Source organism: Megalobrama amblycephala, linkage group LG8 (assembly GCF_018812025.1).
Source record: "Megalobrama amblycephala isolate DHTTF-2021 linkage group LG8, ASM1881202v1, whole genome shotgun sequence".
NCBI classification, from domain to species: domain Eukaryota; kingdom Metazoa; phylum Chordata; class Actinopteri; order Cypriniformes; family Xenocyprididae; genus Megalobrama; species Megalobrama amblycephala.
In genome coordinates, this window is record NC_063051.1 from 13,258,278 (window position 1) to 13,271,643 (window position 13,366).

Sequence of the window (13,366 nt, forward strand, 5' to 3'; positions counted from 1 at the left end):
CTTTCTTGTGATGAGCAATTCAGAGCACATAATTGTGTTATTCCAGGTTATTTTGTGGAAAAAGCAGCATGGCTTTGGCAACCTGCGGTGAAAACAATTGTATAGTTTTTCATTATTATATACTTTAATGTTTATGACTGGTGAAATTGATCCAATCATAACATATATATGTATAACTAGGTTATTAAATGAGAATGATTTGGTAAAAAGGTCAAAAAATTAATGGAAAAGCAAAATGATACTACATTTTGCTAAAATTGTGCATACCTTCACAGCAAGCATGAATATTTGCAAAAATTATTGCTGCCGTGATGAGGATTCCAAAGTCAGTTTCCTATTGCTTGTCTGATTGAAACTAACCATACCATATTCTCATTTGATTCAAGTGCAATATTGTATAATGCTGAGCAGCACTCCTTATTTTGAATTGGTTAACTGCTAGCAGTTTATAGAAAATGTGTGCATGAGCATATACTCAGGAAATGCATAAAATCACACACAGTGAGATTTGAAAAGGTGGAAATTGAACTCGTAAGAACAGCAGGGTTGAAGTTCAGAATAAAATAATCAATTTAAATGAATAATTAAACTTAAATAAATTAGAACTTTGTGTGTGAACCAATCAGTTTGCTTAACTGAATGGGATATGATCCAAAAACCAGTGTGGCAAAAGAACGTGAAATTATAAATGAATCTCTCACTCTCAGCACTGCACTCCGAAGTCCAAACCACTTGGAGGAGGTAGACCAGAGGACAAGCGTAAATATTAGCAATGAGAATGAGTACTTACAATTGTTAACCCAAAACCAATCCAACACAAAAGTACTTGGGTTAGACCCAGAGTAAATTTGACATTTTATCTCTTTATTTCCGTTTGTATGAACTTCTAAACTAATTATTTAGCTCATTGACGCCATCTATTGATCATCATGATTGTGTCATTATAACCATTATAATTTTGACACCAGTAGAAAAATGGTCAGTAAGGGAACTTCAGACGGCAAACCATGGCTCAGGTTAAATTGATAACTAAACATTTAAAATACATAATAAGCAACACATAAGCATCAATATATTTAGCAGAATGTGCAGGTTTCTTTGTATGTTTTTTTGACTGTTGCAATTTACCTTAACATGTTAAATAAAACAGGACATCCTATTAAATACAGTGCTGAATATCTTTTTTTTTCTCTCTCAGATAATGGAGAGGAAAAATAAGAAAATGTCAGCCAAATAGAGGATAGAGGGTATAATCAGTGGTGTGAAAGGTGTTGGGAGTGGATGTCATGCCTCTGGCAGAAAACCATTTTTGTCAAAAACACCTGAGAAAGAATTGGTTAATTTATGTTAAATAACAAAAATGTTAAAGCTTCTTTTGTAGAGAGGCTTCCTTTGACAAAGGCAGATATGCTAAATAAATAAGTAAAATAGCTTATGAATATTCAAAAATTAAGGAATTATGGTGTTTTCTAAAACCAAAAACAAAGTTGGTTCAGACCTGAGCATAAGAAAACTTGAAGCCCAAATACACTTAAACACATAGTTGGATACAAACACTGTTGAACACTGCGTTTCAATTCTTTAAATGTTTGTTCTTCTGTTGAATGTTTACTTCCCTAAATTAGTTGAAGTGTTTTGATAATTTCATTGTTAAAAGTGTTTAGGCTATGAATTCACACTCAGTAGCACAGTCCACTAGTACACATCTTTTATATTTTTAAAAATGTCTATTATAAATAAGTGTATAATGTCCTACGTAAGAAAATGTATTACTTATGCACAAACTGGTTGAAAATGTGTTGCAGTGTCCCAATTTATCCGAAAAACAAAAAACAAAAACAAAGAATAAAAATGGGTACTCATCATTTTTGAATCTCTGTATATTAAAAAAAAAGTTGGAGATGGAGGAAACCATTTCTTTAAAACATTAATAGGTACTAGGTAGAATATATATTTGTATTTAATACACAGTATAACACTGTTCCCACTTTTGCTTTTTTGGCCCTCTACTTAATAGCTAATCCATTTCTCAGTATCCAAAAATCTTTAAAGAGTCTGGCCTCAAAAGGTCTGTTGTATAAATATTATATGACAAAATTTACAACATCAATATTCCTGAGGATAACACATCAGTGTCTGAAGCTTTTTTTACAGCCCAGTCTAGCAGAGTACAGAACTATATTATATAAGGTCAGGTAACAGCTGTATGCGCCTTCTGTCATGGACTGCATTTCCCATCATCCCCTCTGGCACCTAAACACCCACCTGAAACTCATCTAGCCCTCATCACCAGCACTATATAGAGCACACACACTCCCTTGGTCATGTTTCTGACCTCGTCTGATGTTATGGACTTAGCTGCTTAATATTCCTGACTACCTTGCTAGCTGTAGAGTACCCCAGGGATGACGTGTTTTTGTAGGCCAACCCGGAAGTTAGCGGCGCACGGGTTTCCTCGATTGAAAGCAAATGCTGCGTCCCAATTCGCATACTATCCATTCTAAATAGTATTCGAAAAAAGAATTAGTATGTCCCAAATCGTAGTATGTTGAAATGAGTATTCCAAAGATACCCGGATGGTCTACTTTTTCCGGTTAGAATTCGAAGTGCAGATCCGTGCACACTTCTAACCGCTAATATTGCCCATAACACATTGCGCTGTGGACGAGGATTCGATTAGAACTACAAATATGAGTACAAAGTGGTAAAAAACTACAAACATGACGGATGTGCGAGACCGACGGTTAAGCAGAGCGGTTAAGATAAAGGGGCTTGAGTGATTAATAATCAGTATCTAACCTGACGAAAAGATATTTATTAAATGTTATCCTACATTATATTTCATCTGCAACAGCATTGTGAACTTTTATAAAAATGCGTTTGGTCATTAACTTCTAAATGCATCATTATGCAAAGATGAGGAGAGTTATTCCATGAACAACCCATGACTGGCAGAACAACATTTCTCTCCGAAACGGTAGGAAATTAAATTAAATTGAATGTGGAGGATTTTAACTGTGACAAGATGATTGACAGGGTAGTTTAAACAGTTACAGGTTGCGTAACTAAGCGACAGAACGTCCGTTAAAGACGGGGGTAGTATGTCCCAAAGCTTGCGTACTCTTCTGCTACACACTCAAAAGTATGCACGTTTTCTTTACAAAAACAGTACATACTTTTAGGACGTAGTATAAGTAGGCGAATTGGGACGCAGCGAAAGTCCCTTTAAGACAAGTCATTTCACTCGGCGGCCATCTTTGAAACGCCTCTCGGGCATCCTGGGCATCATGCAATCTCTTTGAATGGGGAAACATCAAATTCTCCAAAACTGTTCGCCAACCTTAAGATTAAATTTCATATTTGAAATCACCAATGAAATCTAACAACAACCGGCTCATAAATTTAGTTTCTAAACGCTCGAATCATGACAAAAAGCTGTATTTTTCAGGCTGGATCAAGCTAATGCGCATGCGCAGACCTAAATGCGCGTCTCTTCGGAGGCGCGCGTCTGACTGTTTCTATAGAAACCAATGATTCTAACGGCCGCTGGAGTGACGCGATGACTTTACCAGTCAGCGATTGGCTCTTATTTAGAAGGTGGGACTTATTCCGCCATATTGCGCGTTACACTTTCTCCCATTCTCCCATTCAAAACAATACGAGTGACGCGTCTTGTGTAATTCTATCCACCTGTTTCCGCGGGGCGCTACTGTAAAAAAGAACGTGGGTACAACTTCCGGTGAGGCAGCGGAAGTAGCATACCAATGGTATTTTGTGTGTTAATTAGCGAAGAGGCTAAGTGTTTTTCGGATCATTGTTTACTTTGTAAAGTTGCAAATCTTTATGAGAGATATCGTTATGGCGCTCAGGGACAACATTTCAGTTTAGTACATTTATTAGTTAATAATATCACAATACAATAAACAGTTTTTGTGCCCTTAATGGCCCTTTACTTTACTGACCTTCCACATAAGTGCTGCTGCATGACTACAAGAGCATCCTGGCCCTGCAATACACGAACAACCTGCTGTCTGTTCTTCATCTGTCACTGATGCGCCAAAGCCATATGATGTTATATTTTACTCCTAACCTGTCGTGCGTGCCAGAGCCAGTCGCGTTTTCACTGTCATATAGGCTATGCGATGGTTATGTTAACCATTGCGATAATAAATACACTCGTTTATGGAAAATACTAGAGACTGCTTGAGGAAACGTAGACAATTCTTATATGATTTATAATCGTGTATTTATTTGGTTTAATGTTTTCTGTCTCTTCCCTGTGCCTTTGTTGATTCCTCACAAATGCATATCTTTCACAGATTCACACACTCCGGTTAACTCGTATAACTCATAACTCCCGTTGTCTTCTCATTAGCTCCCTCTGTTGCTCTGGCTGAAAGGATCAGGATAGATAGACGGAGAGATCGCGCAAACGTCCTCGGATTGCAATCATCGCATAATTTAGAGGAAAATTAATAGAAATGCACAGAAAAGTGACGTAAACATAGGGTATGTTATCAATATATTTCTAAATGTGTAAGCCTTTGGATTTAAAAGCCTTAGTGGAGTTGTTTTTTTGCGTTCTTGTGATCGTAAATAAATGAAGCAGGTGCAACTGAATAGGTATGCGTTTTCTTTTTATGTCAATATAAATATCAGTTAGATTTAGCATGATTGATCTGCACTCCTGACATAAATTATTGTTACTGTAACATTTTTTATTGTAAAACATTGTTCAAATATTGATGCTGGAATCTTAAATCTTTAAGTAAAAGTCAAACATTCGCAAGTATGGATCGCTAAATCTTGAATGACTGTCAACTGTTGATTGAATGAGTGTCACGTCCAGCTTGTTTACTTCGAACCGGAAGACACTCCCACTTTTGACGCAAGGCCTCATGGGGCGTAGGAAACTTGTGGATAGTCTTTGTTGAAAGCCTATGTATTTTTCCCATAGACTTTTGGAAAATCGCAGAAAATAAGCTCTGTGTTTAACAAAAGGTTATGATACTTACACGTTTTGTCTATCAAGATAATCTTTACAAGTTAACACAACATTTATAGATTTTGAAGCCTAAATAAAGTCGTCAGATATAAAAGGCTAACAGTAGGCTATAAACGGACTACAGCACACCATGATCGCGGATCAACGTCGTCACCACCAAGCTTCCTCAAACTTTATTTAGAAAACAACTTTATTTATAAACATGCTCGCTGATTATGATCTGTGCTGTTATGAATACTTATCCACTTTTTCATGAGAAATGCTGTCCAAATGTCCCGTTTTTAATGACGTCTAAAGTCCCCGCCAAAGGAAGTAGTCCCTTTTAGCAATTTGCTAGCAACCGCCGATTTTAAGACAGAGTAAAAGTTTTTAAAAAAATCACAAGTGAGTTATAACTGGTGTGTTTTATGTCATAGATCAAAACGTGAAAGTATTTAGAGGCTTTGTTAACCACAGACCTCATTTCAGGCGATTTTGCATAAACCCATTCAAAAAACCCATAGACTTTATGGCGTTGGAACCGGAAGTCCTAAAATGCTAACTCGCTTCCGGGTTTTGCCTACAAAAATGCGTCATCCCTGAGGCACTCTATTGCTGTTATGTCATCTTCCAGTAATTCCTTGTCTCAGCGTAGTTTCTTTGTGTGTGTGTTTGCTCCAACGATACTGTAAGACAAAGACTCAAAGTTAACAATACAAGCCTATCTCATCTGCTAACAATGTCAAGTATCATCTCTTACCTATTTATGCACTGTGTTCCTGCCATATAAACCTACCTGTTACTTCAGTTCTGGTCACTGAGTCCAAGCCTGAGCATGACACCTTCAAAGTAGGTATGCAGGACTTTAAGTATATTTGCTCATTTGTGCAGATAATCTTGCAGAAATAAGTAACAATAGATTTAGCAGAATAGTCTTGTTAATCTGTTCTAAACAGCAGGAATCATGTGTTTACTATGAACTAAAGCTCTCTGTTGCCATAGAAAAACATCAGGGGTTCGCTGTTAGGGTGTTGCTGAGTCATGCTGACCTTAAGGAGAAACATTCTGCAGAATTGTTATAACTGCAAACCCACAATGATGCTGCCAAAGTCAACTTGGCTAACTGTTATCTTAATTCATCTCCTGTATCAAATGTGCTAAAAAACAAAAGATTTAGTTTTTCTTCCCTGATGGGAGCATAGACAGTAAAAGAAATGGACACAGCGACCCCATTGGAACTCAATTGAGACAAGTGAAGCCCATTTTTAGCGATTTTTAGCACTTCCGTTTCTGACGCGCAGACTCAAACTAAGCTTGATGACGTCAGCAACCTGTCTGACAGATGTAAATCTTCTAGTAGCTGTGCGTCCAAACTGCCATCGTTAATCTTGCAGAGACGGCGAGCTTGAGCGGGGAGTTCTTTGGCGTGAGTGAGCAGGAGTAAGTATTCTGATTAATTATTTTGTATAGTATTTTAAAATGTAACGCCAGTACGCCATATTAAGTTAATGCATACTATTGCCTGCGAGCTTCTCCTCCTGTCTGTACGGTAATTTCTCTACTGTGCGACAGAGAGTCGAGTGGTTATGACGCAATCGTTAGCCTATTTTTACAAAAACTGTATCTACGGGGCCATAATGTAACATAGAAGGTAATGGAGCCCTTTATACATTGTCGTGTATCTTTAGAAATAAATAATGGACAAATGGAGTCTTTAAACGCCTCAGACGTAAAGTTATTCACTGTCAAAGTGACGCCAAAATGAAAGGGAGTCAATGGGGATGCTAACGCAAGTGAAGTTCTGCTACAAGATGGCGGCACCCGGCCGACTTCAACTTCCGGTCGACTTCCTTGGGCACTGGATGGGAGTCATGATAAAGGTAGCTAGGGAACATCTTGAAGTCCTTGAATAATGTGAGACAGTAATGCATGATTAATGGATGAATCAAAGAAATAAAGCAAGTCAGTCTAGTGATGCAGAAAATATTTAATCAGCAAGTAATACATATAAAAATGAACATGACAAGATGTAAACTCACCGTGGGATGAAGAACAATTAAGGCATAATCTTAAAGATATTCTTCTAAAAATATTAATTTAGCTGATGTTTAACACACTATAAGGCAGTGGAGTGAAAGACTTCCCCTAGTTGGTACTGGGCTTGTACTACTTCTGGATCCATTTTGACGTGTCCACGGTAGTTGAGTCTGTAAAATTCTTTAGTGATCATCGCTATGGTCTTTCCCTTGGTTTCAGGTAGAACCATCTGAATAAATGAAGCAGTCAGGAGGCATACAGCCCCAAATGGCACAAAGCAATACTGTCCTAAACCGCTCTGCAAAAACACACACAGAAGGCATTCATAAAAAGAAGAAATCCTATTCTTAACTGGTATTTTGTCTAATTTTCCAGTTAAAATAGTATATCTAATAATATCTAAAAATCCTTGAAACATTATACATTTACTTAGCAAAACTACATTAAAGGGACAGTTCACCCCAAAATGAAATCATTTACTCACCCTCATGCCATTCCAGATGTATATGACTTTCTTCAAATAAAATGTTCATATTTGGGTGAACTATCCCTTTAAAGAGCCATTTTTGCTGTAAACAAGCAGAATTCTTCAGTAAAGGAGTCTGTTATTCTCTCACCACAAGGAAAGGGAAGATCATCCCGATAATGAAGAGGTTCAGCCACATTAGAGATCCAGCGGTCATGTAGGCAGCAGGACGCGCTGTCTGGTTAAAAATCTCTGTTGGAAGGATTCCAGTCACCCCAGCTACCATATGAAGAAAATGAGAACAGTGTATGAAATAATCATAACTTTATTATATAAACATTGTGCTGTATGTCAGGATGTTGTGATTCACCTGGTCCCATTCCAAAGCTCAGAATGTAGGTGAAGATGCAGGTCATGCTCAGGTAAGGCATCCAGGTAACCATACTCTATTAAGTGGAAGGTCAAATCAAAACATAGTGTTATTTGATCTATACTTAAACTACCATTTAAAAGTCTGGAGTAACGGATGCTTTGCCATAACAAGATTAAATGCGATTTTGAAATATATTAAAACAGTTATTTTAAATTTTAATAATATTTCACAAAATTAATGGTTATTTTTAAACAAAGATACAAAATAGTCTTGGTGAGCATAAGATACTTCTTTTAAAAACATAAAAAAAATCGAACTGACCAAAAACTTGAATGATACTGTAACCAATATGAAAAGTAGCCAATCATAGTTTACCGTTGATGACGTCCATTCAGTCTAGATTACTGAAGTTGGACATTATGTGTCCACTTTAAGGTTAGACATTACATGGACTCATTACATTACATTACAGGACTCTCAAAGGTCAACTTCAGGAGTATACATTATCAGTGCAGTTTATAATTTCTGAGCATGCATACGTGTACATAACCTTCCATGTGACTATGTGTGTGTTGGTAAAGGGAAAAGAGGTCATGCAGCATTTATAATAATACACACCTCAAGTGAAAGAGCCACAGTGAAGACTACAGCCCATCCTGCCATGAGAACATAGCCGCCCATTAACATCAGCTTCCTACCCAGCCTCTCTATCAATAAGTTCTAAACACACACACAAAGATTTAAAATTAATGTGTAGCCATGTCATTCTAACAGAAATTATTCTGTATAGAGTTACACTATTAAAAGTGGTAACCTTGGTCCTCCAAAGAAAGTATGTCAAAAGGGACTAAAACACTTAACAAAACTGATCAGCCTAACATTTTGGATGAATTAATTCACTCACACTATGCAAGTGGGTCAAAGGATTGCCTGTTTTGTTCTGGGACAGTTACATAATTGATAACAGATTAAATGAAGACTTACACACAGAATGCAAGCTGTGAATTCACACATCCCGGTGCCAATGGTCACATATTGGATTTGTCCTGCAGATATTCCCGCTTCTTGAAACACATATGACGCATAGAAGTAAATCTGAGGAATGAAAGAAAAAGGCCCTTAATCTTTTGAATTTCTGAGTGTGCAAAACACACACAACCCAAACACACCAGTACTAACACGTAAAATCCTTCTGAAGCATTTCTAGTCATGTAAGAAGTGTTGGGTACAGGAGAGATTTAACAAAAGCTCTATGAAAGGGAGGTCAATCAGTCATTTGCTTATTCAGTTCCTTAGATAATTTACAGAAAAAGATTCAAATGTGTTTTTCCAAAGGTATTCAAAAGGTAACAATTAACCACAAATGTTGATTAACTGAAGGGATTTCTCTGGTTAAAGGTTTTATTGAAATGTCTTACATTTCTTTTATCACAATATCAAATGTGAACATTTAATATTAATACTCATTATATATATACAAATTATATACACTACCATTTATTCAAAAGTTTGGGGTAGGTAGGATTCTTCTTGAAAAGTTTCTTATGCTCACCAAGGCTACATATATATATATATATATATATATATATATATATATATATATATATATATATATATATATATAATAAATATGTAAATATATATATATATATATATATATATATATATATATATATATATATATATATATATATATATATATATATATATATATATATATATATAATGTGTATATATATATATATATATATATATATATATACATATATATATATCATTACTCCAGTCTTCAGTGTCACATGATCCTTCAGAAATCATTCTAGCATGATGACTTGATGCTCAGGAAACATTTCTTATCAATGCTGAAAACCATTGAAAGCCATGATACATTTTTTCAGGATTCTTTGATAAATAGAAAGTTCAAATGCAAAGCAAAAGAAATTTTTTTTGTAACAATGTAATATTCTTTACTGTCGGTTTTGATCTATTTAATGCATACTAGCTGAATAAATCATTTCTTTTAAAAAAAATATTACTGACCCCAAACTTTTGAACAGTGTAAAAACAGTGAGACTGATATTTTATTCAAAATATTAAGACAAATATGATGAGGACACGGGCTATTCTAACTGCTAACTGCTTTGTGTGAGTCTGTTTGCATACATTTTTACCCCCTACAAGCATGAAGACTGCAACAAACATTCATTCTCAAGAACTGCTAGGTGTGTTTATTTGGTTAAAGTACAGTTTATGAAGCACTACACCGGCAATCCAGTTACACTTGAACTTCCGACTAAGAGGCAAAGATGTAACAGCACAGGATTGGACAGAGGCAGGGTCTCACCGAGTCATTACCGCACAGTTGCATTGCACTGCTCAAGACTGCCACAGAGATGAGCTGCCAGCGAACGCTGCGGTCAGTGAAGAGCTCCCACGGCTGTTTGGCACGTTCTCCCTTGGTTTCATTCTGTTCCTGCAGAATCTCATCCAGCTCTTCTCTCTGCACCTCACAGCCTCGCAGACGCCGCAGTGCTGAGAAACAAACATGATTAATGTATATAATCAAGTGTAAGAATTACATTCGGCTTTCAAATATATCAGAATGACATATTTAAAGAGATAGTTCACCCAAAAATTAACATTTTGTCAGCATTTACTTGCCTTCTGTATTGGGGGTAACGCAAGTAACGTAATCAGATTACACATAACTTTTAAATTTACAGATTAATTTTTTTAAAGTAACAGAGGTTAGTTTGTTTCCTATTTATTGACTGATACCTCTCCTCTCCACAACACAAATATACTTTATGTATTTAATCTCACTTTATTTACCAGTGTCTTTGCTGCTGACCTTCAATGATCCGATTCAACCATACTAAGCAAAAACATCACATTTGTGTTTCTTTTTTTTATTTTTTTATTGCTGAAGTAAGAGTATTGAACTTTCTTCTCTTGCATTCTATTTTTCTGTGGTCCAGAATGGCAGCACAGCTGCAAGGTTTGTTTGACGATTTATGCATGTATGTATGCTCTTTACGATACATGCATGAATTTGCATTCCCTTCAGCCTGAGTCTTATTCATTTCACTATTTGTGTGAAAGGGTCTTTATATTTGCCAACTTTTTTTTTTTGTTAATATAAAAACAAACAAGCAAGCCCAGTCCAGGTTAGAAAAAGTAACACAAAAGTAACGTAACGCATTACTTTCCATAAAAAGTAACTAAGTAATGCAATTAGTTACTTTTTAGAATACAATATTATAACGCATTACTTTTAAAAGTAACTTTCCCCAACACTTCTCGCCCTCATGTCAAACCAAACCATAATGACCTTTTTAACATATTCTAACATATTTTACTGTTTTTTTTCTATATACACTGGAGGCCCTTTAAAAGTGGATGTTTTCAGGAGTAAAGAGCATGTAATGTTTATTGTGTAGGGTTCAGTGAGTCTATCATACTCTGTATTTCAAAACATACTGTAATATACAACTGAACCAATGCTTAAGACTCATACCCATTAGGCAGGCCTCTTTGTCTCCACAGTCAATGAGGAGGTAGCGGGGACTTTCTGGAAACCAGGGCAAGGTGAGGAGTTGGATGAAGCCTGGGATAGCATTACTGGCCAATAAGTACTGCCAACACGGCTCACCACCTAACACCTCACTGAATAAAGAAGTATTTTAAAATCAGCCATTTCAGTCATGATAATCAATTTAATTTAGGCATAAAAGATAACAAAATAACAATTTTACATGCACCTCATTGGTAAATGGTAATCACTCTCACAAACTGCTTCGTACTGCATCAAATATGTAACACACCTCAGACTGACCACCTGTCCCAACACCAGTCCAAATGAAGTGAAGACAGCTGAGGACAGAGACACAGCTCCTCGTAAGTGCTTCGGTGCACTTTCACCAAAATACATGGGCTGTACATTCATACTGATGCCTGAATATAAATAGAAAAGATGGTTTATAATGATACCAGGAAGAAACTAGCTATCTCAAAATATAAAGGGCCCATTACTGATAATCACATTTACAGGTAAAATATATATACACAGTACCTGCATTTATGCCAACCAAAAATCTGGAGATGATAATCATCTCAACTGACTTTGCAGTTCGGCTCAGCAATGCAAGCAGTGAACTTGATATAAGAAACACATTGTTCAGCAACATAGTCTTCTTCCTTGGAAATAAGAACATAACAGGTCAAACTATGAAGAATGATTTCTTACTTAAAATACACCAAATTTTAAATCTAAAACATGTTTTAATGAAATAAAACCACTGGCAAGACTTTAAGATGTAAACTGTTACTGTAAATAAAACAAGACAGAAGTGTTTGTACCTCCCGAAACGGACAGACATTGGCCCTGCTATCAGGGCTCCAATAAAGCCGCCCAATGAGAAAATAGACACTATAAAGGTCCATATCAGAGTGACCTCATAAACCCCCAACTGTATTCCCCATCTCTCCTGAAATGTCTCATTGACAAACTTTTGAATGAACTGCAGGAAAGAACACAGAACAGAAAACTTGTAATTAGGCTTAAGAGACACACAGACAACTAATATTGCAAAAATAGTTTTACTCTTTCACACAAACCCAATGAAACACTGTTCCTTACAACAGTAGGTGCATTCATTATGGCCAGGTTGTATCCATACTGTAGTGTTCCCCCAATAGCTGCAGAGGTCACCATTAATGCCAAAGTGTATTTATGACCCTGATTAGAAAGAATAACTATAATATTACCTTAACACACATATAAGCAACAAAACAAACAAATCAACTTCATAACAATAAATAAATAAATGACTAAATTAAATTAAAATGAAACTTTTTAAAAAAATCTGAATAATGGAAATGAACTCCAGCAATAGGACATAAACATTCTACCTTCTTCCCCCTTGTAGTCATGATGTCTTCAAGTATGTGCTAATGATTTGCCTTGAGAAAAATAATCCAGAGGTTAAAATCCAAGAATAGAGAAGAAAGCTGTCAAGTTTATTCTGTGCTCGCCATTAAATGACATTGATGCTCCGAGAAAGGTGCGTAGAAAGAGACTATGACACACGTCTTCAAATGTTACAGCCAATAAGTAACTTCAGAATGGTCAGTCACGATCCTTACAATTTATATAGTTTAACTAACCACTCTCTTGACTAGATAAAACAATGATTTTCGAATTCTCCTGAGAACTTCTGTTGAATTAAACGCACCTGCTCCTTATGAATACGCTAGCATTGTGTCCATGTAAAAGTCCATTTAAAAGAAAATGAGATCATTAAACTGTAGTTTAACTCCACCTATCGGGATGTATATATAACTGTAGGTACTGTGAAACAGAATATTTACTTACCAAGGTTTTTATTTTATTTTATAAAAATAGTTTTGTGGGTGTTTTACATTCAGTCAGGACACGTTGGTCGACTTACGGAATATTAATGGAATCGAAGCATGTAAAAACAGTAGGCTACTGATTTGAAATAAT

The 13,366-nt window shown here is 36.0% G+C and overlaps 1 protein-coding gene across 1 annotated transcript; it reads right to left on the bottom strand.

Annotated features, from left to right (window-relative positions):
* Positions 1-6,978: 6,978 nt before the first annotated feature.
* slc2a11a (solute carrier family 2 member 11a) lies at positions 6,979-13,316 on the bottom strand. The gene is made up of 13 exons (XM_048198466.1): positions 13,235-13,316; positions 12,772-12,822; positions 12,500-12,598; positions 12,220-12,380; positions 11,933-12,057; positions 11,685-11,814; positions 11,378-11,526; positions 10,205-10,392; positions 8,845-8,955; positions 8,479-8,580; positions 7,858-7,933; positions 7,639-7,766; positions 6,979-7,319 (listed from the first exon to the last, which is right to left on the bottom strand). The coding sequence occupies exons 2-13, from the start codon at positions 12,790-12,792 to the stop codon at positions 7,101-7,103; spliced, it is 1,509 nt and encodes a 502-aa protein (XP_048054423.1). The 5' UTR covers positions 12,793-12,822; positions 13,235-13,316; the 3' UTR covers positions 6,979-7,100.
* Between the last annotated feature and the right edge of the window lie 50 nt (positions 13,317-13,366).

What these genes read in the sequence shown, in the direction of transcription:
- slc2a11a (XM_048198466.1), bottom strand. Translation starts at nt 12,792, where the DNA reads ATGACTACAAGGGGGAAGAAG. An exon ending in TGACTACAAGGGGGAAGAAG is followed by an intron (nt 12,599 to 12,771) that starts GTAGAATGTTTA and finishes CTTTCTAATCAG; the next exon opens with GGTCATAAATACACTTTGGC. An exon ending in GGACAGGTGGTCAGTCTGAG is followed by an intron (nt 11,527 to 11,684) that starts GTGTGTTACATA and finishes TTCTTTATTCAG; the next exon opens with TGAGGTGTTAGGTGGTGAGC.